Source organism: Populus trichocarpa, chromosome 16, assembly GCF_000002775.5.
Source record: "Populus trichocarpa isolate Nisqually-1 chromosome 16, P.trichocarpa_v4.1, whole genome shotgun sequence".
In the NCBI taxonomy this organism is placed as follows: Eukaryota; Viridiplantae; Streptophyta; class Magnoliopsida; order Malpighiales; family Salicaceae; genus Populus; species Populus trichocarpa.
Genome location: NC_037300.2, coordinates 3268810 through 3293315, shown reverse-complemented (window position 1 = coordinate 3293315; position 24506 = coordinate 3268810). Strand labels below are relative to the sequence as shown.

Sequence of the window (24506 nt, the reverse complement as noted above, 5' to 3'; positions counted from 1 at the left end):
TTTTTGCGTCTGTGAAGTAACAAGGACCATCCCTACTTTATATCACCCTATTTTAAAATGGTTTGTCTATGTTTTAGAGATTTTGTTTTTATATATTTTTTTTATTAACATGGATGTTCGGGTCAATTTATGCGCATCTCGACTAACCACATGAACCCTGAAGTTAACGACTATGTAAGTCTTCAGTGACCATCATATTAGCAGCTACAGGGCTCGAACTTGAGATCACATGGAAATCAATTTTTATATATATATAATTGAATTTTATTATAGATACATTTAACTGTTCAAGTAATTTAAAATTCTCGTATCATCTGGAAATTCTAAATAATAGAATACAAATGATATTATTAGCTATCCTTTGAAATATCGGAACCATATGGCACAAGTTATCTACTAAAAAAACATATATAGCCATAGAACATAGTATCTAATCAAACTCAAATCATTTGATCTACATTTATGATTCAAGAAAAACATAAGATAGATAAGCATTAATGGAGATCTTTATGATGGACATAGATTTTTCAGATGAATGTAGGTATGCGTTATTGTACCTCTCACCCATAAATATTAGATGTGACAATGTATGATTAAGTTTAAAGTATGGGTCACTAGGTAGGTTGTTCAATTAATTTGTTAGTTAGCAATTGAGTGTTTTATACAAGAATAAAATCATTTTAGTTTTTTTAAATAATAATTTTGAGTTGATCTGAGAAGTCTCATCCGAATTTTATCGAAGTTAGCAAATTATTTAGTTTTTTCCATTTCATATCTAAAATAATTAAAAAAAAATCTAACCCGAGTTTAATAATTATTTCCCTACCCGTCCTGAAAAATAAATAAATAAATAAAGGCTAGACGTGCACATACAAAAGATGATAAAAGGCAAGCGTTTTTATTACGAGTTGGAAATTTGGACCACAAAAGATTTTCCAAACCCCAGAATCCACGTATTAAATCCATGATTAGGACTAGGAGAATGTCCACTTCCGTGGACCTCCTCTTCACGTGAAGATGGCCCATAATCTCTCTCTCTCTCTCTCTCTCTCTCTCTCTCTCTCTCTCTCTCTCTCTCTCTCTCTCTCTCTCTCTCTCTCTCCCCCTCCCCCTAAAACACTCCTACATTATTATTATTATTTTCTTTAGTTCAACAAATTTTAATATAGCCCCTAACGTTTTAATTCTATATACTAATTTCATCGTCAAACATTTTAAAGTATCAGGTTAGTGTTTTAATCTTTCTTAATATGGACACACTTTAAGATAAAGAAATCTACTTGGAACTTTTGAAGTTATCATATTATTTATTGCGTTAAATTATAAATCGAGTTAATTTGTTTAAAGTAAAAAATATCTTAGTGTTGCTAATGTTTTTTCTAGTAAAAAAAAAGAAAACATATAGGGATTGACCCGATATAACTCGGTTGACTTGGTGAGTTGAAATGCAACCTGATCGATTGATAAAAATATAGTTTGATTCGAAATAAATATTCAAGATGACTTTTTTATCACGACAACATATTGGATCGATTCATGTTAACATACTAAACCGCAACTCGAGTCATGATACAGAGATAAGCCAATAGAGAGAAAAATAAAACAAATTAAAAAACCTAATTTCCAATCAACTTAAAGGGGTGCTTGGCAGTGTGGTAGCGGTTGCTTTTCAAATAACTTTTTTGTGTCGAAATGCATGCCAATGATGTTTTTTTATTTTTTAAAAATCATTTTTAACATCAGCACATCAAAACGATCCAAAACGTACAAACCATATTAAATTTTAGCAAAAATAAAAAATAAATTTTTTGAGAACGCGGTTTGCACAACGTTCCCAAACATGTTCTTAGTATTGAAAGATGAGATTAAAAAAAATTATTAAAAAATGATATAAAAAACAACTCGAGTTATAAGATAAGGTAATTTTATAGAAAGCAAACCAATCATAAGGTCTAATTACTAAATAATCTAATATTAAATGATATAATTGAAGGAAAAAAAATTAACTACAAAAAAAAAACCATAAAAAGAGAAAAAACACTTGTCTAGTGAGAAGTGTCTTGTTGCATGGAGAGGTAAAGTAAATTGTTTTTGTTTTTTTGGTCAATGTTAATGTTAATATTAATAGAGGAAAATGGTAAGACTGTTAAGGCTAAGTTACGGAGGATTCAGGCTTCTTTTCTGGGCCAGGATTTAGGGCATCTGCGTCACTGCAAGCTACAGCTTTATACAAGACTGAACCATGGTCAATTGTCCAATTCAGAGTCGAGGGCCTACCCTAAAGAGGTCATTTTCTCCTCTCAAGTTGTTGAAGGGATTAACAGGCATATTTGGAAGCAAGCAAGGTTAGATCCTATGATATTTTTAAGGAAAGGACGTGGTGTTTTAAGGCAAGGTTTGGCAATATCATCAACATATATGACTGATTTATCTCGCTGTGCTGTTTTTGTGCACCAAACAAAGCTGAAAAGGACGTGAGAGTGTGAAGTTGGCAGCACTGGTCGTGTACCTATGGTGGAATATGTGGAAGTGAAGGAAGAGCTTGTGGCAGCGGAGACATTGATAATGAGAGTAGAAGGAAATAATGCTGCTTTAGCCATCAATACACCGAGTGTACTCGACAGTGAAAGGGAATGGTGCTTGGTAATGCTGCTTTAGCCATCCACACACTGAGTGTACTTCGACAGTGAAAGGGAACGGTGCTAAGTATTGCTCTCATGGTTGGTGGTGATAACATTAGGGGTGATTATTTTCGGTTCGGTTCAGTTTTTATCAAAAAAAGTAATCAAACTGAAATTTTTTTTAAAAAAAAACCGAACCGAAACCGGGTCAAACCGACCGGTTTGGGTTTTTTAGGGCAAAAACCGGTTCAAACCGGTTTGGCTCGGTTTTTTCTGGTTTTGGCTCGGTTTTTCCGGTTTTGGCTTGGTTTGGCTCGGTTTTTTTTTGTTTTTTTCGGTTCGGTTCGGTTTTTTTGGTTTTTTGCTTATGAAACCGAACCGAACCGGCTGGTTTTTTTAAAATTTTAATCGGTTTTTTTTTTCGGTTATTTTTTTTTTTCGATTTTCTTGGTTTAATTGATTTTTCGGTTTTTTTGCTCACCCCTAGATAACATAAGGAAAAAACTCGTTAGTATGTAGGCCAAGCCTTCAACGGTGATTGAATTAGACATTGTTTTTAATGATGTTATACTTTCGATTTAGTTAAGGAATGGAAGAATTTAGGATGTGTTTTGCTAGTAAAATTTACACTATTTTCTTCAATTAAGAGCCTAGAGAGATATATATAGGAGTGTTGTGATTATGACGTTATAAGAACAATCAACATCTAATGAGAGTTTATGTCTCTAATGATGTCAACAACTAATCTATGAAGGTTAAATCTTTGGATAGGGTTTCTCCACATGAATAAATGATTAGGACATCATTGCAAAATCTTTACATTATATATCCGATTTAATTTGATTTTTGAAATAAATAATTATAATCCAAACATAAAATTTCATGGGATTTTAAAAAGTCAACCATTATCGCATCGACAACTTATTTAAAGGAAAGACACCATAATTTTTATGACAAGATGATGCACTTTGAGAGACATGAAAACACTTTGATATTAAAAATAAATACAAATAAAAAATTAATATATTTTTAAATAAAAAAAATATTTTAAAAAGTATAACGCATGATGATACAGACACCCTTTAATTATAAAAAGAGAAAGGAGGAACATCTGACTGTCAATCTTGTTTTATTGCTTAAAAGTGGCCCATCTTGAATAAGACCCAGTGGTTGTAGCCCAAAACACCAAAGCAGGCCTTGATGATGCTTGGTCCACCAGGGAAATGTAGAAGACAACTGCGATCAAGTCCAGCTCCTGAAAATGACCCAACATGCCACTAAACGTCACGAACCAATAGGCGTTGTTGGTGTAGGGTCAACGCATCTAGGTGGTTAAAATTTTTCCCATCGGATCCAGCTGAGAAAGGTGGGGGGGAAGTGGACCCGATGGGCCTTCATGATGTTCTCATAAGGGTCCAATCACCAATTATGAGTATCTTTTTTATTGTACAAACTACGAGGAAGGGCAAGAATTGTACAGCTGCCTACAGTAAAGTCGGCAACAGAACGCTTGTGGAGGATAAAGTGGACCCATGCGGACGCCGTAGGCAGCTTTCCTTCTAGAAGTGTTTTTTTTTAATATATTAAATTTTTATTTTATTTTTTAAAAATTATTTTTATCATTAACACATCAAAAAAATTTAAAAATATTAAAAAAATATTAATTTTAAAAAATAATTTAAATTTTAAATATTTTCATGATACAAAAATAAACGGGCGTAACTTACATGCAATTAAAGATTTTGCTGCGTTTTTAACAGCCTCACCATGCCCAGTTAACTCATCAATCCAGCATCCTAGCCTAGGTTTTGGGCCCGACCAGATTGAGGGTTGAAATCGGCACCTAAACCTATCTAACATGACTTCATTCAATTTCATCATATGAAAGACACTCTCCAAATTCTTCGAATTTAATCTAGAGGTTAGAAAGGAGCTTCAGTTACAAAATCTAGACTCTACTAGTCCTCGAGGCGAGCTCCATACAACCTGAGCAAAATTCACATTGAATCCACATAAACCTTGAAGCTCCACTTCCACTTTGGTTCCACTTATTCGATAGTTCGAGCTTTTAAGTTCAAATTAGAGTTATAATTGTAGGCTCGTCACATGGCTATTGAACCCAGTTCAGCAAAGTTTGTACTGGCCGAAAGATGACTGTTTCTAAGAACTGAGGTCTATTTCTAGTCGGACTCCAGGGAGGAATACAGCCCTGTTTTTCACGTTACTTGATAGGCATTGTGATCTCAAATCAATGAATGTCCCGCTTAAACCAGTGTTGTTCAAGCCAGCCAAGTAAATAAACCCAGTACCGAGCCTGAGCTGGGTTTTAAAAAACCCAATGAGAATTGACCCAATCAAACCCAAACAACCCAACAAATCAATTTATGATCTAATCAACCCAATTTGACTTTTTTAAAAATACAGATCAACATTGTTTAAACATTCTTTAAAAAATATTGAAATAGTATCATTTTAATTAACCCGGTTAACTTGTTATATTTATAACCTGAGTATAACATGTCAAATCCATAATCTAAATCTAAAACCAGACCAAGTTTAATAACTTAAATAAACCAAAAATAAAATCAAACATAAACAATGTCTTCCTGAATTCTAACCTAGCTGATGCACTAGGTGAATTTAATCTCTTAAATACACTTAGATCACACAAAAAAAGTATTGGTTGACAGGTAAGAGAATTAAAATTCTAATTACCGTTTGAGTAAAAAAAACACGATGACTTGAGACGAGAGTAAAAGTTAAAGAAGGTTGTATATCAAAATCACGATTTTCTTTAGACCAAGGCTTAGCCCCAACAACATATTTCAACATACCATATTACAGGCAGGTTGACAAGATAGAGGCAAATATAATTCCAAACTTCCGCCCCCGTCCTAATTCATACACATTTAACTCCTACAAAGGCAGCAAAGAGACTGCCCGCTACCTGTATGACTGTGCAGGTAGCTGTAAGAACACACGACATTTGAAGAAGCCATTCGATCAAGAAAAACAGAGGACTAAAATGCAGGTCATTATATACTTGAAAGTTTGAAACAGATTAATGTATCCATCAACGTTAGCTGATGCATGTGCCATGTAGCATTCCAAATTTTTCAGTGATATGTTAACATCCTCGTGGGAACCACCTAACTGTGAGACCCAGCTTACAAGCAACTCTATGAATCAGAAAGCATATTACGTGTTAAAACTAACGACATTGAAAATAATTAGATGGCGCTCCTTTAAACATGAACGTTAGAAGATATAATTTGCTAGGCTAGAATTCATTTCCTTGTCCTTTTGTTTGGATCAGAGATGTAAAACCCACTTACAATGTGCAGCTAAAACCATTCGAATAGTGATCAATGTAAATCAATGTCGTCGTCGTCATTTAGTATAAGGTTGACAGCAAACACCACAACCCTGCAAGAAGAATTTCTTATAAGCATTGAGGAGAGAGAGAGTTCAAGGTCCTTTAGAAAGTTAGAGAACTGGTGTCTTATGGGTAATGGACACAAAATGGTACTCCCGCTCCTTCACAAAGAAAAGCCCTCCCACAGAATCCATGTGAAATTCACAAATAATCAACAAATATCTTGGAACCTAAAAGCAATGTAAAGAGAACTTGGAAACATATTCGTTAAAAAAAAATTGGAAACTGTGGTGAAGAGAGAACACTCATTCAAACATAAAGCAGCGGCCTAGATACATAACACACAGCAGCCTAGATACATAATACAACCCAAGATGGGCCCTGGATGCCATATCCTAATTGACCCTGTTGCACTCATCTTTAAATCCTTCACCTCACAAATACTCCGTCCCTCCTTAGTCTCACCATCGTAACATGAGGCTTGTGCTCTTTCTCCACAAGATAAGCCAATATCATACACACATGCTAGTTTGAGTTCCTGCATGTTGAATATCTGAATCTGAATGTTTTCATTATTCTACGAATTCTAAACAGTTTGGTAATTGGCAAACCTTCAATGCATAAAACCTTTGAACCTGGTCAGATCTGCAACACTCATTGCATTTCACAATGATTATCAGATTAACTCACAATAGATACTCTTGTCAAACAAAGACTTGTACTTGAATTCAATCTTCAGTACAGTTCGGTGTCAGCTTCATTCTTGGATAAAAATGGAAACCCATGGCATGGTCAGTGAATGCCACTTGTAATGGTTTATTAAATACTCTGATGTGAGGTTAAAATACTCCTTTTCAATAATGAAATTTATTAATATACAATCACGGTTGTCTAGTGAGAAAGCAAAGTCAAAAACAGATTAACATCACATGCATATTGCATACCCTTACATGATGTTTGTCAATGTACTAAGATAGTATTTGTGATTGTGGTAGCCGTTGCTTTTCAAAGAGCTTTTCATTTGGAAATGCATTAAAATAATATTTTTTTATTTTTTAAAATTCATTTTTGACATAAGCATATCAAAATGATCCAAAATCATAAAAAAAAAAATTTGAAGCCAAAAAAAATAAAATTTAAAAGCGCTTTGTAACGCAAAAACAAACACAGCTTTATGAACCCGTGGATTTACATTCTTGGCCTTTTACCAAAGTGCAGTAAGCAATGAGAACTTAAGGGAAAAAAGTCAAAATAGCAGCATCAGGTTCCTGAACTATCATGTCAATGGTTTAACAATGATAGTAAGTGATTTGGCCAAAGTAGGAACTTAAGATTCTCTACACATGTAAGTGCCAGATTCATTATATACAATTAGTTACATAAATATATGTAAATGTTCAACTGTACAAGAGAAAAGCAATGAAATTCAATGCCATGACTGGAGTTTTATTTTCAATTTTATGCACAGTTTTATGTAGAGTGTAGATAAAGAATTGGTGCAATAATAGAAAAATAGGTCAAATACTTTATGCCAGCATTACTTTTTTCTGAAAAATGCAAAACTACAAAACCATTAACCCGGTAGCCCCTCATATGATCAAATGCTTTCCTATTTAAAAGCACTAAAAAGTATCAAGCTTCCAGGCTAATAATGGTAAGTTTCTAGAACTCAAAAAAAGATGAGTGGATATCTAATTCTTCAGAGTTGAATAGTGATAAGATGCCTGCACCAATTCTATAGCCAAACGGAATGGAAAACATATATCAGACCAAGAGATAGTTGGAACATGTACTTAATGAGAAACCAGGATAATTATATACAGAGTTCAGAACAAACCTAAATACGCAAATTGTGAAGAAGATCATGTAGACACCAAGCTTGATCATCCTACACTTCTTGTCAGTGTTGAGGTTTCTGAAAACTTCAGTGACATCAATAAGATGTTGCCGTCTAATAAACCTGTAATATTGTGGGATGACATATACATTTTAAACACAGCACAGAAAGCTTAAACCAAACACATTCATGATTAATATGGATCAGGAACCTCACTGAGGACCTTTCAATTTCCATTTCTTTTTGCCAATAATTGTCATTTTCACAACACAAATCATCATATTATAACTTTTGATGTGACTTGACAATATAATTGGCCCCACCAAGGATTATTTATCAATTTTTTTCAAATGCTTGAGAAGTAACACGTATCTTTTTTTATATGAATACTATTCCCATTGGTTTCCTTTTGAGCAGTACCATATATCTTGTTGTGAAATATCTCATGTGGGATCAGAACACAAGATAATTAAAGTTTTTCAAAGCTGCTAATTACTCTCAGGAAGTAGAATGAAAAGAAAACAACTCTTCTTCTTTTTCGCACTTAATTGGATAAAAATAGGTTATTACAATTTTGAGGGAATCACTATGATGAAATTGGTAGACACACTACTCTTAGAAAGCAGTGCTATGGCATTTCAGTGGGAGGCATTAGAAAAAAAAGTTGCCAGTTCTTCTGAGAGGTTGATGTTTCTCTGATGGCAAATGGAGCTTTGCTGTTTTCTCTTAATATTTAATTGTGTTAAATATAAACAGGCACTGTGATGATATGCAAACAGAAAAGGATTAACAGTAAACCAAAAACTCTGATCCATAGCACTAGATTTGAGATAAGGACATTTATGAGGCAGAATTAGAAATGGTGAGGGGTGCAGGGTGGGTACAGGCTGCGGGAGGATCATCGTTTAATCATCATTGCCAAGTAGACAACGAACCCCATGTGAAACAGTAAGAGAAATATCATTGAGCTAATGGTTGTTATATAATGCATCCGGCGATCCAACACCATGATTCTCTCCAACTCGAACAGAACAAAGCGATCATGAAAATCTGATAGTTACAAAACACATATTAAAACTTACAGAAACAGGGATGGCCTAGCCTTCATTTCACAAGGTTTACTAATTACTACTAGGAGTCAAGAAAAGAAGTTCAAATGTGTTATTAAGGGCAAGATTCTAAGCCATAGTTCAAATACATTTTCAATTTATATCCTGGATATAAAAAAAAAGTATAAACTGTTCGCTTTTTCGGTAATATTTTTTGTTAAATGCAAGAGTATATGCCTATTCCACTTTTAAAACTCACCTGCATCTCACAAGGAAGCTGCTTCTATAACCTATCTCCCAAGTAAAGCATGCGCACATACCAAATTCTTAGTTAAAACCACAACGATGCCGTTTGTTGCAGTTAAACAATGCAGACAACTTGGCAATATAAAAGCGATAGCAAGGAATGTAGATTGCAACATGGAACCCTGAAGAACAATAATATCAGTTTGTTAGAGAAAATGAACGTGTATTCAGTACACTTACAGCATTGCATGATAACAGGTAAGAGGAACTGCCACCAAAAACAAGATCCAGTGACCTGTGAAGAGTAAAAGAATGCTGAGTGCAGCTTGCAAAGCAAACTCAAGCAGAATCCACCTGTTGATGTTAGCCGTCGCCACAAACGGATCCATCTGGTCTACCTCCAAGTCCGTTAAGCATAGAAGCTACAAATAAATAAATAAATAAAAAGCAAGCAAGTACAACAATAAGAAAATACCAATCCTAACATCCACAATAACTGTCATCGAATCTATATTTTTTTTCTCAGTGATCCAAATCTAGCCAAACACACTAGTATAACAGTATCGCTAACATCTTAAACGAAATAATAAATAAAGTTATAGTATACAAGAGTGGATAATAATAGTAATAGTTCAAAATTCAAATTGCGCGCAAACTCTAGTATCAATAATTAAGTTTAGCATGAATATTTAGCTAAATTAATTTTAGAAACCAAATAAACTGAAAGAATTAGCAAAAAAAGAAAAAAGAAAGCATCGGAGATTAAGAAACTTGGAAACTCTATAATGCTGAGTATTCGGCAAACAGGGAATGAAAGTAGAGTTACGGTTTATTTGGAAGGAGAGGAGAGGAAGATAATAAATACAGCGTAAAAGACGATAGCGAGGAGGCCAAAGTTGATGAGTAAACAGATGATCCAGAAAATCAAATTCCACATCGTTTCTGCTTGCTTCTTCTTCGGGGCAGAGAATCCGTGAGGGACTGAGTACAGAGGGAGTGGGGTTTTCTTTTCTGTTTGATTTTTTTTTTTTGTGCAAAAAAAAAAAAACAGAGAGTAATGGAGGGAAGGGGGAGTAGAAAGAGAGGGAACTGGGGAGTGTTTTGGTTTTGTTTTCGGGTACAATGTGGGTCCCACTAATGATTGCGTTGTGGGCCCAGTTGAATTATTTTCCCCGCGGTTCCTGTTAATAAATATGTTTTTTTTATTTTATTTTTATGTTGAGAGCCGGAACTTTTTTTTTTTCAAAACAAATAAAGATATTTAGGGAATAATAAAATTAATATAGGTTAATTTAATAACCATGTGATTCAGATAATAACTATAAAAATATTTTAAAAAATCACAAATTTAAGATCCAATAATGTAATATTAAAAAATAAAAATAAAAAATTAATTGAAAAAAAACTCAAGCCAAACCCGGGTTAATTTTACAAACTAACAAGCACAATATAAGATTGTGATTAAAAACTTAAATTAAAAAATACTAGAGAAAAAAACTGAAGTTAAATCAATAAAAAAAAACTAAGCCAATACAAGTTATCTTGACTAGCTTACTTCCAAAATAACCTCGCATAGAGGAAATTAGAAAAAATCACAAAGTTTAAGAACCAATAATTTAATACAAGTAATAAAATTAAAAAAAAACAATTATAAAAAAAATTTCGAGTCAACCTGAATTAACTTCACTAACTTGGGACACGAGATACAAGGTAGATATAACCCTACAAGAAGAAAAGCATAACAAATCACAAGCTCAAGCCCAATGATTCAGCCTTAAATAATGAAATTAATAAAAAAAAATCTTTAAAGGAACTTGAAAAAAAAACAAAGCAAAACCAGGCTAATCTTCAAAATCATTGTCCCCTCTTATAAGATTGAGATTACTCCATGGAAGACATGCATGAAAAAAATAGACCTTATTTTCACGGGCACCACAATGGCTAGAATTTAGGGAAAACCAGATGATACATGATTTTTTACCTTTTATTTTCTATCAAGTTATCCTGATTTCATGATCCGAGTTACAAGTTTGGTAGGTTAATACGGGTTGAATCACCTATTATTCTCTAGATTACAGATTTGTCATGCTAATCTAAATTGTTTCAAGATAATTTTTTTTGTTATTTTTTTGACCCAATTTTGTTATTTTGTATTAATATGTTGAGAATTGAGCTACATCGTTTGTTTTTTAAAAAATTAGTTTATTTATTGTTATTTTTTTTATCCAATTTTATTATTTTGTATTAATATATTGAGAATTGTGCTATATCGTTTGTTTTTTTAAAAATTAGTCAATTTATTGTTATTTTTTTATTACTTGATTAGAATAAAACTAGCTTACATAACCTAATTTAGTCTTTAATTTGAGTCATAATTTATTTATTTTTAATATATCCGCACCACTTAAATATTATTTTTAACACCATAAAAAATAATGTCTCGCAAGATATTGGATAACACGAGACTCTATTATAAAAATAGTACACTAGATAACAGAAAATTATTTTTAAAGTTCATTATCTTATTATTCACAATACAGCCAAATATAAAGTAATTTAATTTTAAAAAATTATTTAAAAAAAAAATTTTTTCTGACAGATAAACGAGGCCATATGAAATTAATTCTTGCCGTGCAAACATAAAATTGAACTTGAAAAAGAAAAAAAAGAAAAGGAAAAAAGTGTTGCCTACATCTTCTCAGAGTTTTTAAACCCGGTTCGGTCTAAAATTTGAGTTTTAAGTTTTGACCAGATCATCGGGTCAATTTTAATTTTTTTAAAAAATCAAAACGATGTTATTTTAGTAAAAAAAACAAAAGTCAACAAGTTACAACCGGGTTTTTAACCGGATTTTACCAGGTCAGCCTGAGTTTTGATTTTTTCTATTTTTTTTAACCCGGCCCGGTTCCAGCCCCGGGTCAACCCATCGGGCCGGGTTTCAAAACTATCTTGGGGCCCGTTTGTTTGCTGGAAAGGAGCTTCATTTTGGAAAATGAATTCCGAGAAAACGAATTATTTTTCGATATTTAGTAGTGTAATGAAAAATAAGTTGGAAAACACTTTCTAGTGTTTGGTTATGTTATGGAAAATAAGCTGGAAAATAACTTATTAATGTTTTATTTTTTTAAGTTTATTAAAATAACGAGGAATAAATCTTACAAATTAAAAAGTTGAATGAGAATGAAATTGAAAAAAAAATAATTTTATAAATTATCTCAAATAAAATAAATAATAATCAAAATAATAGAAGTCAAATCTAAAAAATAAAAGAAATAAAAGATGAAGAAATTAAAATAATAATAATTAAAAGTTTATAAATTATTTAAAATAAAATAAGTAACAATAAAAAGAATGAGGACCAAATTTAATAGATAAAAAATTTCAATTAAAAAATAATAAGAAAAAAACAAATATAAATTATAAAAATGAGGACTAGAGTTGATATAAAAATTAAATTCAAAGGGATGAAATTAAAAAACAAATATTCAAAACAAAATATATATAGCAATTAAAAGTTTGAGGATCAAATTTAATATAATTAATAAATAATATAACATTTCTAATTTTTTCACAATTTTTAAAAATTGTTTTTCATTGATCGAAAAATATTTTTTTTGATCAATTTTTTTAATAACAAATAAAAATAAAAAAATTTAAAAAATAAATTTCTAGAAATCATTTTTTAAAAATAAACGAGAATCCTTCACCAACCGGCGAAAGGAGAGAGTCAGCCAACCTCGAACGACTACACGACACGTCGTATCTAAAACCACTATACAGCAAGAAAACGGTAACAAATATTCCAAGTCTGAAAACTGAAAGAAACGACTTGTCGTTTCCTATCCGAACCAGAACGAAAGCAAAGCTGTGGCCTGTGGGACAGACGAGACAAGCTTCTAGTTCACCGAACCGAAGAAGCATTAACAAAAAATGGGCAGCTTATTCAACAAAACAAACATTCATCGCTAAGCTTCTCCTTTTTATAGCTTGTTGTTTTCCTGGTTAAAGCAGGTATGATGTATAATTCTTTGCTTCAAAAACCCATCTTCGCTTGCATGTTCCCTTATTTCTTCTACAATATACCCTGAAAATCGTTGATTTTCTTTCTGGCTTTTGTTTATTGTTAGACACTGAGTGATTTTGAAACCCAAATACATTCACAGTTGTTGCTCACTTCTAGAGGTTTCATTTCTTGCTTTTGTCTTCTACATTTCTGTATAAGTGTTTCTGGATCCTCATATGTGACAAAAGGAGCTGCTTATTGTCTTGCAACCTATTTTTGAGATTGCATGGTGAGATTTCTTAGAATTACATACTGCAAAAGAAATGATTTATTTTTTAATTTGTTGATCAGGTATACTTAGAATGGTGATCCTTTGAGGTTTGTTGACTAGACCTCAGAGTAGTTTATCATATTGATAGAAAAGAAGGATTATTGGGAAGATAGATTTTGGGTTTGATTCAGAAGAGAGTTGAGGAAATTGAGGATTTGTTAATATTTGAGCCTGTTTAGTTAGATAGACTTCGAGGGAATTTTGGAAAATGATCTTGCTTTTGGCCTCGATTAGCTAGTTGTTTTATGATGTTAAGTTGTTTGTTGAGATTGAAAATGATCTTACTTTTGGCCTCGATTAGCTAGTTGTTTTATGATGTTAAATTGTTTGTCGAGATTGAAGTGACCCTAAGAAAGTGAGAGTGAGGCCAAATGTTGTGCTAGTCAGACATTTGAATGGGTTTTTTGTGCTATGAACTTGGTATTTCTGCTTCTATATCCTCTACTGCAGTGTTATTGTTGATTTGTTTAACTGAAGTGATTAGTTATATTGCAATGGAATAGAACAAGGAAGAAAACCAGGGCTGTATAAAATGTTACATAATAATTCAAATTGTCTTGTGATTTCTTACTTTCATCAGTGAAGTAAGGATTTAGTTTTTAGGGGAATGTCAAATCTTAAGCAAATGAGATTGTCGTAGAAAAAATCAAGAACTCTACAATGGGTTTAGGACATCAAGTTGAGAATTTGTTGAATCCAAAGTGCTGGTCCAATTCATGATTTCTGATAATTGACAACTTTTGAGTATGCAGAAATATATAGGATAGTATTGTGTTATGTATATTATATGTATTTTGTGTGGGAAGGGAAGGACTTTATGCATGAAAGCTGTGAATTATGGCTGATAGCCCTCTACATAGGCCTCATCTAGGAAATGCCTGTTATTAGTTGGCCACTTAATTGTTGTCCTTTGTGCGCGTGTCCAGGCTATGCCAGCATGATTGTTTGCTCTCCCATTAGTACATGTGTGAAGAATGTTGTCCACCTGAGTAGCCGTGTTCAACAAATGGGCAGCACTATCTTGAATGTGGTATCTGGAGGACAAACCACTTCTTGCTGTTTTTCTTCGTACCCTGGTCTTTCCAGGTCAAGTTATTCTCGTTTGTCTGTCTCAAAGACATTCTCTTGTCCATCAATTAGCTATCAAACGATACAGAGCAACTGTTTTGGATCTGTTTTGACCAAGCAAAGGGCTGATTTGCAATCATTTTCTGTAAAAGGTGTAGTTAGATCTAGAGGTCCTCTGAAGAGACAATTCAATATTTCATTGCCATGCCAAATCATGAATCTGAGGTTTTCAGTTTCAAAACAAGGAGTTCTATCCAAAATCAATGATAATACAGGATCTATTTCTTGGTCACAAGGATATCCCACCACTGGCATAATTTTTGGACTTCTGGTTTGTTATTCAAGTTCTGAGCCAACACACGCTGAAGCAGCTACACACAAGAATGAAGAGGAGGACAATTGCAATTTATCAGATATTAAATTCTCACACGGGAAGGAAGTTTACAGAGACTACTCCATTATTGGTGAGCACCAATTCTTTGTCCATCCATACACAATTTGTTAGTGGTATATGCACATATCATTTTCATCACCAAGATGTACATTTTAAAATTGATGGTGCAACAGACCTTTATACTTGTTATTCCTATCTTGAAGTGTCAATGTCCACTCTGTGCAGGAATACCAGGAGATGGTAGATGTTTGTTCCGCTCTGTGGCTCACGGGGCTTGTATACGGTCTGGGAAACCAGCTCCAAGTGAAAACCTTCAGAGAGAATTAGCAGATGACTTGCGTTCTAAAGTATCTTTTTTACACCCTTTCATTTTAATAATGAGAAGTCTGAAATTTTGTTTCTGCAAAAAGCATGAATGCCTATTGCCTGATTACCATCTTTCATTTTGCGAATTTGTCTTCTTTTTCTTATTGATTTTTGGGTTGTCGTTACATTTATTGAGCTTTTAAGAGAAAAAATAATATTATCTCTTAAAACAAGATTAAATGATAACAATTTGGTCGACAAAAGCCAAACTCAGCGATATAAGTTATTACCTCATCATATTCTCAAGCTTTCCATCCAAGGGCATCTTGTTTGCAATATTCATATCCATAGGACTCCTGATTTGTGATGTTTTGTTAAATTGGCCAGGTTGCTGACGAGTTTATCAAGAGAAGGGAGGAGACAGAATGGTGAGAGTTTTGGGTTTACACCTTTTCCATTTTATTCACTATATTACCAGTGTATTTTGTACACCTTTTCCATTTTATTCACTACATTACCTGTGTATGTTTAGCAATAAAGAATGCTATATAAATGGGACCGGCAATACCCTTTTTTTGTAGAAACTGAAAATGGAAAGAACCTTGATTTATGTTGGTAAATCATTAATTCTGGTTTCAGAAGTACTGATGCACCTTGCAGTCAATGTTTTCAATAGATTCAATCATGCCCATCGATTTTGCTCACGGTTTCTTCAAGCAGTATATGCCTTTGTAAAGAAATCAAGTTTACATGAAATCTGAACTCCTTGTACTAGTTGGCAGGCATATGATATCACATTGAAGAAATAAACCACCACTGGTGAAGTTTTATGTATAAATTTGTTTGACATCTTGATAATCCCTCCAGGTTTATAGAAGGCAATTTTGACACCTATGTGTCAAGAATCAGGAAGCCACATGTGTGGGGCGGTGAGCCTGAGTTGTTGATGGCTTCTCATGTTCTCAAGTAAGCATCTCTCCCGTTGTTTTCGTTGCTTACCAGGAAAAAAAGAATATGTGCCTAGGGAAGAAAAGCATGCTCGTACAGTCCTTCAAGATATGTTACCTGTTATATTTGTTACAATTGTATGCTAAAAAGAGTAGGTGCACTCCAGTTTAGCATATGGATTTTAATTTATTTGTCTTCAGTCTTTTTGGGGAAAAAAGGAAGATTCATTGAGGGATTAATATTGATGGAAGCCATAAAATAACTGCAGGATGCCAATCACTGTGTACATGGATGACAAAAATTCTGGGGGCTTGATATCCATTGCAGAGTATGGTCAGGAGTACGGGAAGGAAGATCCAATTAGGATTATATATCATGGTTTTGGCCATTATGATGCCTTACAGTTTCCAAGAACCAGAGGTGGTAAATCAAAACTTTAATATTCCTATAACACCGAAACTGAAAAGAAAATCATGATATAGGCATGTAATTGTGTCCTTTTCTCTTATGTTGCATACTATGATGATTTTCACATAACCGATAGCCTTCCTACATTTCATACAAGTCCATTATGTTCTGATGCTAAGATAATTACAGTGATAAATAACAGGACCATAAGAAAAGTAGGATTCCAAATTTTCAGGTAGTGATTCATTTTATACACTTTTGTTTGTCCAACCAGGCTTGGCTTGTTGGGATCTCTAAAAGCAGGCTAGTTGACACCCAAAGAGTGTACCAAGTCCAAAAGGATGGACTTTCTAGGGTCTCTGTACATTTCTTCTTTATTAAAGTCTGGACTTTTGTTCTAGTTCTCCCTTTTCTAGCAGAATTCATCTTAGCTTTTTGGCCTTTTCCCTTCTCCTTTCATCTCCTTACCATCAAAGGGTTGGAGGCAGCTGACATCGTTTTAAATTTCGGTTCAGTGGTCAACCCAGGATTTGGATCAGTCTAAGTTAAAAAAAATAGAAAAAAAAACCTTGCTGACCTGGTTATTAACTTTTTTTTTAAATGGTTAAAACGATTTTTTTTTTAAAAAAAATTAAATTCTTCTAGGTTGATTTTCGCACCCAGTAACCCAAACTAATCATAACCATATCTCGTTTGTTTATCTTCATAAATTCAAATTCAAGTGCCATGAAAAGAAAAAGGCGAAAAGATTTTATTCAATACTCGTGAAGATGTCTCTCTCAAGCGTGTGAGTTAATGAAGAATTACAAATGGGTGTTACATGTAATTAGGGATATTTGGTCTTAAAGGTAATAGAGATTAGCTAGGCAACTATCGTTTCATAACTTAATTGCTTTCTCCAGGTTCACTGCTTTTTCATAATTTTTTTTTTAAATCAGTCTTCGATTTAATCAAAGAGGGTTTTAATCCCGATTTTTTTTTATAAAAAAAAAACAGTAAAATCACACAAAATGTTGGTTAATAACTTTGCATCTCGTTCCTGGCATGATGTGATCATAAATTTTATAGACAATATTTGTTTTTGCAATCAAAAAAATATTTTTTAAATTGATTTTTTTATGTTTTCTAATTTTTTTAATATATTAATATCAAAAATATTTTTTTAATATATTTCCTAATAAAAATCATTTTAAAAAAAATCTTTCCCTTATTATCGAACACTGCCTCGAACAATGCCTTGTGTTAATTGTCATCGAGCTAACGACAGGGAGAGATCGGAAGATTATGGCTTCTTTTGTAATTGTCGTATCTTATGGGTTCTTTTCGACCTTACAACTACTACCAAATTTACGAGACTGGTCCCGATTGCTAGTGGAAACTGCAAAAAGCAGCTCCCGAGCATGTCTGCAACTACAGTGTTTGACATTGTATTTTAAAATTATTTTTTAAAAAAATTTAAAAAATTTTATTTTTTATTTTTATTTTAAATTAATATATTTTTGATGTTTTAAAATTATTTTAATATACTGATATTAAAAATAATTTTTTTTAAATAAAAAAATATTATTTTAATATATTTTAAAATAAAAAACAATAATCTCAAATATCCATTATTTTCTGACCCAATAGCATGTAAACGACACAATTACAATCCCGTCCCTACTTTCAACTTCCAATCTATGCCCAACTTTTCCGGGTTTTTTATTTGCCTCTACAAAGAAATCACCGAACTGTACAGAGGAAAAGGAAAAAAAATTGGACGACCGTATAATTATTTTGTTTGCAGAAAGGAGTTCGAATACAGATAATAAGCCCCAGACACCCCCCCATCAGCGGGTCAAACTTTTTTCAATGCCAAAAAAAAATTATTGATGATTAAAAAGTTATTGAATATGAAATAATCATCTCTTTGTGGAGTTAAGAAATCATGATTGCTTGGAATTTGTCAAATTAATCGCCACGGCCTTTCTTTAATTTCAGTCACAGTTTTTCCCATGTGTTTACAAAGAACAATCAATTTCCATTCACCAAACACATGCCACACCACTCATCACGACTTGGATGCCTAGCCAAAATTGGACACTCAAACTTTGGTCCCCTCGTCGTGATCCCTTCAACCTTTTATCCAGCTCGAGAAAACAACAAAACAATGTTATTCATCCTAATTGACTTGTTTTATAGTTTTAAAATCCAGTCTTGATGCATCCAGGTTCATGGTCTAGCGGTCCTAACATAGAATTTCCTGTCTCTACACCTTAGATTCGAGCCTTTGTGTGCATGTCTATCACCTCCACGGTGTCTTACTTGTCTACTGGGCTTGCAGGGTGTTTAGTGGGTTCGGGGATTAGTCGTAATGCGCGTAAGCTGGTCCGGATACCTCGAGGTATAAAAAAAAAATCCAATCTTGATTGTTTCATAGTAAACTCAGGCCACATATGGATCGATCAAAGAAAAAAAGTATAACTATATTATTTTGATGAAAAAAATTAAAAATAAAGTTAACAAGTTAAGATCTGGGTTTAGACTAAATCAAGCTTAGGCTAACCATGTCAAACTTAAATCGATCAAATTAGCAAGTCAACTCGAGCTTTTTACTAGGTTAACTGAGTTTTTTCTCCTACAACTCAAACTAATATATATTTTAGGTTAGCTAAGTTCAGGATCAACCTGCCATTCTACATTTTACAGCTAACACTTTCAAAACATTTCTTGATATTTCAAATTAAAGTGGCGATGAACAAAAGGTTTTGTTCCCCATTGTCAATACATAAGCTAGAGCTTTATTATATGCAAAGTTATTTTTTAAATTATGCTACGGTTTTCTAAACTTTAGCCTCTAACATAAATGCTATTGAAAATTTACAATAGTTTCACGTACAATTAGAGGCTCGGGTACTCTTATTAACAGAACCTATATGGTGCAGAAATTTTTTTAATATAAACTCATTTTCAACCTTGTGTATTAATCATGGTAACGCTATAATTACAATTAATCCCTAAAACCAAACACAAGTCAAAAAGAGCATTTTAAGCTTTTAAATAATAAATACATTAATGTGGGTAATTAATTAAATAAAATAGCTACACGAGTAATAAGAATTCAAATTAGCCCACGTTCCCATGTGGCTCTGTGCTCTATCGCCAACCTCGATTTTCCCAACTCCAAACAAGTTCAAAACTTTGAAATCCCAAGACCTCCACTTCTCCGCACTTCTTCTTCTTCCTCGCACTGAACCACTCGCTCTCTTCGGCAACTCTTCGTTGCAAAATCTCCTCTTCAATCTCTCTCTCAAAAGATTAGAATTCAAAACTAAAACAGAACAAACATGGCCGTAATCCCTTTCAAAGTCACAGCCTGTCTCATTCTATTTACCTTCACTAACCTTCCACTCCTGTCCTCTCTAAACACTGATGGCCTAGCTCTCCTAGCCCTCAAAGCCGCAATCACTGCTGACCCGACGGACACTTTAGCGTCTTGGTCGGAAACTGACCCAACCCCATGTCACTGGCATGGTATCACTTGCATTAACGACAGAGTCACTTCTCTTTCACTCCCTGACAAAAACTTCACTGGTTACATACCCTTTGAACTCGGCCTTCTTGGCTCGCTAACTCGACTCACTCTCTCTCGCAACAACTTCTCTAAATCCATACCTTCACATCTCTTCAACGCAACAACTCTCCGCTTTCTTGATTTGTCTCATAATTCTCTCTCAGGTCCAATTCCTGCCAATGTTGTATCTTTAGAAGCCTTAACCCACTTGGATTTATCTTCTAATTGTCTAAATGGGTCTCTCCCTGCATCTTTGAATAAGCTAAAAAGCTTAACAGGAGCTTTAAATTTGTCATACAATTCATTTTCTGGTGAGATTCCAGGGTCTTATGGGTTCTTTCCAGTAATGGTGAGTTTAGATTTAAGACACAATAATCTTAGTGGCAAAGTGCCTTTATTTGGGTCGTTAGTGAACCAAGGGCCTACTGCATTTGCAGGAAACCCAAGTCTTTGTGGGTTTCCTTTACAAACTGCATGTCCTGAAGCTGTTAATATCACAGTTAGTGATAATCCCGAGAACCCGAAAGACCCAAATCCTGTTCTTTTTCCTGGGAGTGTTGGGAAAGTGAAAGTCAAAACAGGGTCAGTTGCAGTTCCCTTAATTTCGGGCTTCTCGGTGGTGATCGGTGTTGTTACAGTATCCGTGTGGCTGTATCGGAAAAAACGGAGGGCAGATGAGGGTAAAATGGGAAAAGAGGAAAAGATCGAGAAGGGTGACAATAATGAGGTGACTTTTAACGAGGAGGAGCAAAAGGGTAAATTTGTGGTGATGGATGAAGGGTTTAATATGGAATTAGAGGATTTGTTGAGGGCATCTGCGTATGTGGTGGGGAAGAGTAGGAGTGGCATAGTGTACAAGGTGGTCGTGGGTGGGGGTGGGTCTGGTACGGCGATGCCTACGGTTGTTGCTGTGAGGAGGCTTAGTGAAGGTGATGCCACATGGAAGTTGAAGGAGTTTGAGTCTGAGGTTGAAGCAATTGAGAGGGTCCATCATCCTAATATTGCAAGGCTGAGAGCTTATTACTTTGCTCATGATGAGAAGTTGCTGGTCTCTGATTTTATCCGCAATGGAAGCCTGTACTCTGCTCTGCATGGTAACATTTCCCTAATTCTCTTAGTTATAATTATGTTATATTGGACACTGACACTTAATTTTAACAATGGTCCCCTTCACATGTTGCAAGTCAACACATTGATGTTTTTGGTCACACAATATTCTATGAGCATTTATTTGTTTTGCTACCTGTTTAAACTTCGCAGCAAGTAAGTTTGTACTCGTATGTTCCATGATAACTTATGTCTTGACAATTCATTTTAAAAGAATGTCTTGCTTGTCTTACAGTGAAGTTGTGGTGTAAAAAGATGAGACATTTCTATCCAAAACAAAGAATGCGAGTCTTGAATTTCATGTGATGTTAATGATCGGCCTTGTTGTCCAATGCTTATCTCCCAAATGAACCCATAAGTCTGTTATGATTGCTTTGGCATATTGATGTTAGTGTTCCCTTTGAAGTGAATTCAGGTCATGTATGATTAGTGCTTTGTTGATTAATCATAGACAATCAAGAACTTTCAAATGCTGTAGTTTCTAAATTTCAATTACATTTCAGAAATGTTTTTGACTTTTTTCTTTTGTAACTTCTCGTGATATTGTTATAGTATTCCATTTTAAATCTACTATTCGGATATCATTACTTTGTGTGAACTCTTTAGAGTCGTAGATCGACATGAACAAAATTTGTCAAATGTTGTTGTTGTCGGTTTTAAGAGAAGATCGATTTTTATTTTATTTTCTTTTTTGAGAATTGGTTAATGATTGTTCATTGTTCATGAGTGCTTTAAGTAAAGCACAGGTTCAAATTTGGACACTTTTGTTAGCAACAGAGAAGGACCTACAGCAATGCTTGACCCTAAACATTTGAAATTCAATTACGTTGTTTTTCTTTTCTGGGAAATTTGATGTTAAATTCCATTTGCGGACTGTGTTGATGTCACATTCCAAGTTCTGCAGATGTTTCAGCCACAAGAATATACTCAGGTATACATGTTGGAATTATATTAGCAGTTAGCACTGGGAAGTTTGGAATGTTTCAAGTTTGAAATGCCTTACTCTTCTTTGAGACAGTGATAACTCCTGCCCTGATGCACCTGGGGCATCTTTGTCTTTGTCTTTGTCTTCTTCCCTACAAATATTAAAGTATCTGTCTCACATGATTTCTGGAACAAAAATGGTTATAAGCTCCAGGACTTATATTCAATGCTGTGGTCCTCTCGATCTATCACTGTTTGCTTATACCCAATAATGTTTGGTCCTACCATGCTTGTTTATGTAAATACACGATACAAAATTTTTTAAATAGCCTTTGCGGGTGAATGGTGAGTTCATTATCTTTCACTCTGTTGATATTTCCCAGTGAGATGCATCCAAAACATGGACCACTGGGCAGACTTCTTGTTTGTACTACTACGCATCGTTGGTGTTATTTGGAACTCCAAAACGTGGAAATTTGTTACTTTATATTTAAGTGTTTGGAGTATATGGTATCAGATATTTCTCAGTCCACCAAGTAATCTTCTCATGTTAAGTGATAATTTTAACACATGCCTGGTATTATCATGCATGCAACAATTGTTTGTTTCTATTATTCCCCTCGGAACCTTTATGATAGCCTCTGAAGTAGCAGTTTCAATTAGCAATGTTAATGAATCTCCATATGGTGTTGAAATTGTTGCAGGAGGACCCTCTAACACTTTGCCAGTGCTATCATGGACGGCAAGGTTGAAAATTGCTCAAGGAACTGCTAGGGGTTTAATGTACATACATGAGCATAGCCCTCGAAAGTACGTTCATGGCAACTTAAAATCAACAAAAATTCTGCTTGACGATGAACTCCAGCCTTACATCTCTAGTTTTGGGCTCACTCGTCTTGTTTGGAATAGCTCAAAATTCGCAACTTCAGCATCGAAAAAGCAGTATCTAAACCAAACCATTTCCTCTGCAATGGGCTTGAAAATCTCAGCGCCGTCCAACATTTACTTGGCACCAGAAGCTCGAGTCTCTGGCAGCAAGTTCTCTCAGAAATGCGATGTGTACTCATTTGGAATTGTACTGATGGAACTTTTAACTGGTCGGCTACCTGGTGCAGGATCAGAAAATGATGGTGAAGGACTAGAGAGTCTGGTGAGGAAGGTCTTTCAAGAGGAACGACCCTTGTCTGAGATTATAGACCCGGCACTCTTAAGTGAGGTTCATGCAAAGAAACAGGTCATCGCAGTGTTTCATATTTCACTCAATTGCACTGAACTAGACCCCGAGTTGCGTCCTAGGATGAGAACTGTGTCTGAGAGTCTTGACCGCATCAAATTGCATTGAAGAAGGAGACGTAAGACCCTTGTAAAGATTTTTTTCCAGCTGTGACTGATGCTGACGCTGGTTTGATTTGATGGTCCCCTCCATGCTCTAGAGGGGACTGGATGTCTTATTAGACAGATTATTCGAAGCTAATGTTCTCATGTGATGACTTCTGTCCATCTGGACCTGTTTCTGGTTTCTGGTTTCTGCATGACTGTTATCAGGTATCTTATCTGTGGTAAAATATCTTAGCAAATCTTGATGAAGTACAAGGAGTTACGAACTTCCAAAACGAAAAAGCATCTCTGCATTCAAGTTTTTATTTATATATTGCAAGAACCTGCGGTGGAACCTCCGTTTCTAGAGAAACCGAGGTTGCACCTGTTTTCTCGTAAACAAACAGGATCTTTAATATCTGAAGACAAGTTGAAAGCACCCATTTGCGCAAAGTTTTATGGTGAAGCTGGCATTATTGTTATTGAATCGGTTAAGGTTAAGCAAAGGAAGATGACATGAAAAACATAATAATTATTGTGTGTGTGTGTGTGTGTGTGTGTATCACCATAAATTTAATTTTTATAAAAATAGTTAATATTTTAATATATTATTTTATTTTGGTAAAAAATCCGTCTTTATTTTCAACAAATAAACATTTTCAATTTGAAAAATAAAAACTATAAATTAAAAAAAGTTTTCTTTAGTAACGAGCCTTAACATTCTTATGTGATAATAACTTATTATAAGAAATTCCAGGATGACTGGCCCAGTTGAACTCGAGACAGGCTCTCCCTCCATTCTTTAGCCCCGCTGGCCTCAATTGTGTGAGCTTCATGTTACGATCCCATCAACAAGTGGACTTCTGTTTCTTCCATGAGAATATTCGAGTTCATTACATAAACTTAAGGAAAATGCTTCTCCTTCAGTAATTCGGATTCGATAAAAGAACAGGAAAATTAAATAAATCAGGAAAAGGATCAGTATCCTTGAGTGATCTGGACTAGATCACCACTATAT

At 34.2% G+C, this 24506-nt stretch overlaps 3 protein-coding genes across 6 annotated transcripts; 2 read left to right on the top strand and 1 right to left on the bottom strand.

Annotated features, from left to right (window-relative positions):
- Positions 1 to 5671: 5671 nt before the first annotated feature.
- On the bottom strand, positions 5672 to 10171 carry LOC7483999 (protein cornichon homolog 1). 3 transcript variants are annotated; one of them, XM_024587577.2, is made up of 4 exons: positions 9995 to 10171; positions 9370 to 9551; positions 7835 to 7957; positions 5672 to 6047 (listed from the first exon to the last, which is right to left on the bottom strand). In XM_024587577.2, the coding sequence occupies exons 1-4, from the start codon at positions 10064 to 10066 to the stop codon at positions 5987 to 5989; spliced, it is 438 nt and encodes a 145-aa protein (XP_024443345.1). In that variant the 5' UTR covers positions 10067 to 10171; the 3' UTR covers positions 5672 to 5986. The 3 variants fall into 3 exon arrangements, with proteins under 3 accessions (XP_024443345.1, XP_024443346.1, XP_002322689.2); XM_024587578.2 differs by lacking the exon at positions 5672 to 6047 and adding an exon at positions 6054 to 6535; XM_002322653.4 differs by lacking the exon at positions 5672 to 6047 and adding an exon at positions 7342 to 7732.
- Positions 10172 to 12846: 2675 nt separating this feature from the next.
- Positions 12847 to 16743, top strand: LOC7483998 (OVARIAN TUMOR DOMAIN-containing deubiquitinating enzyme 4). Of its 2 annotated transcripts, none has more exons than XM_002323266.4 (6): positions 12847 to 13140; positions 14390 to 14995; positions 15151 to 15272; positions 15619 to 15659; positions 16099 to 16197; positions 16448 to 16743. In XM_002323266.4, exons 2-6 carry the CDS (start codon positions 14401 to 14403, stop codon positions 16617 to 16619), a joined length of 1029 nt encoding a protein of 342 aa, XP_002323302.2. In that variant the 5' UTR covers positions 12847 to 13140; positions 14390 to 14400; the 3' UTR covers positions 16620 to 16743. The 2 variants fall into 2 exon arrangements, with proteins under 2 accessions (XP_002323302.2, XP_024443067.1); XM_024587299.2 differs by lacking the exon at positions 12847 to 13140 and adding an exon at positions 13155 to 13421.
- A 2955-nt stretch (positions 16744 to 19698) lies between these two features.
- Positions 19699 to 23791, top strand: LOC7483997 (receptor protein kinase-like protein ZAR1). Its single transcript, XM_002323265.3, has 2 exons — positions 19699 to 21234; positions 22876 to 23791. Exons 1-2 carry the CDS (start codon positions 19914 to 19916, stop codon positions 23511 to 23513), a joined length of 1959 nt encoding a protein of 652 aa, XP_002323301.1. The 5' UTR covers positions 19699 to 19913; the 3' UTR covers positions 23514 to 23791.
- Positions 23792 to 24506: the final 715 nt, after the last annotated feature.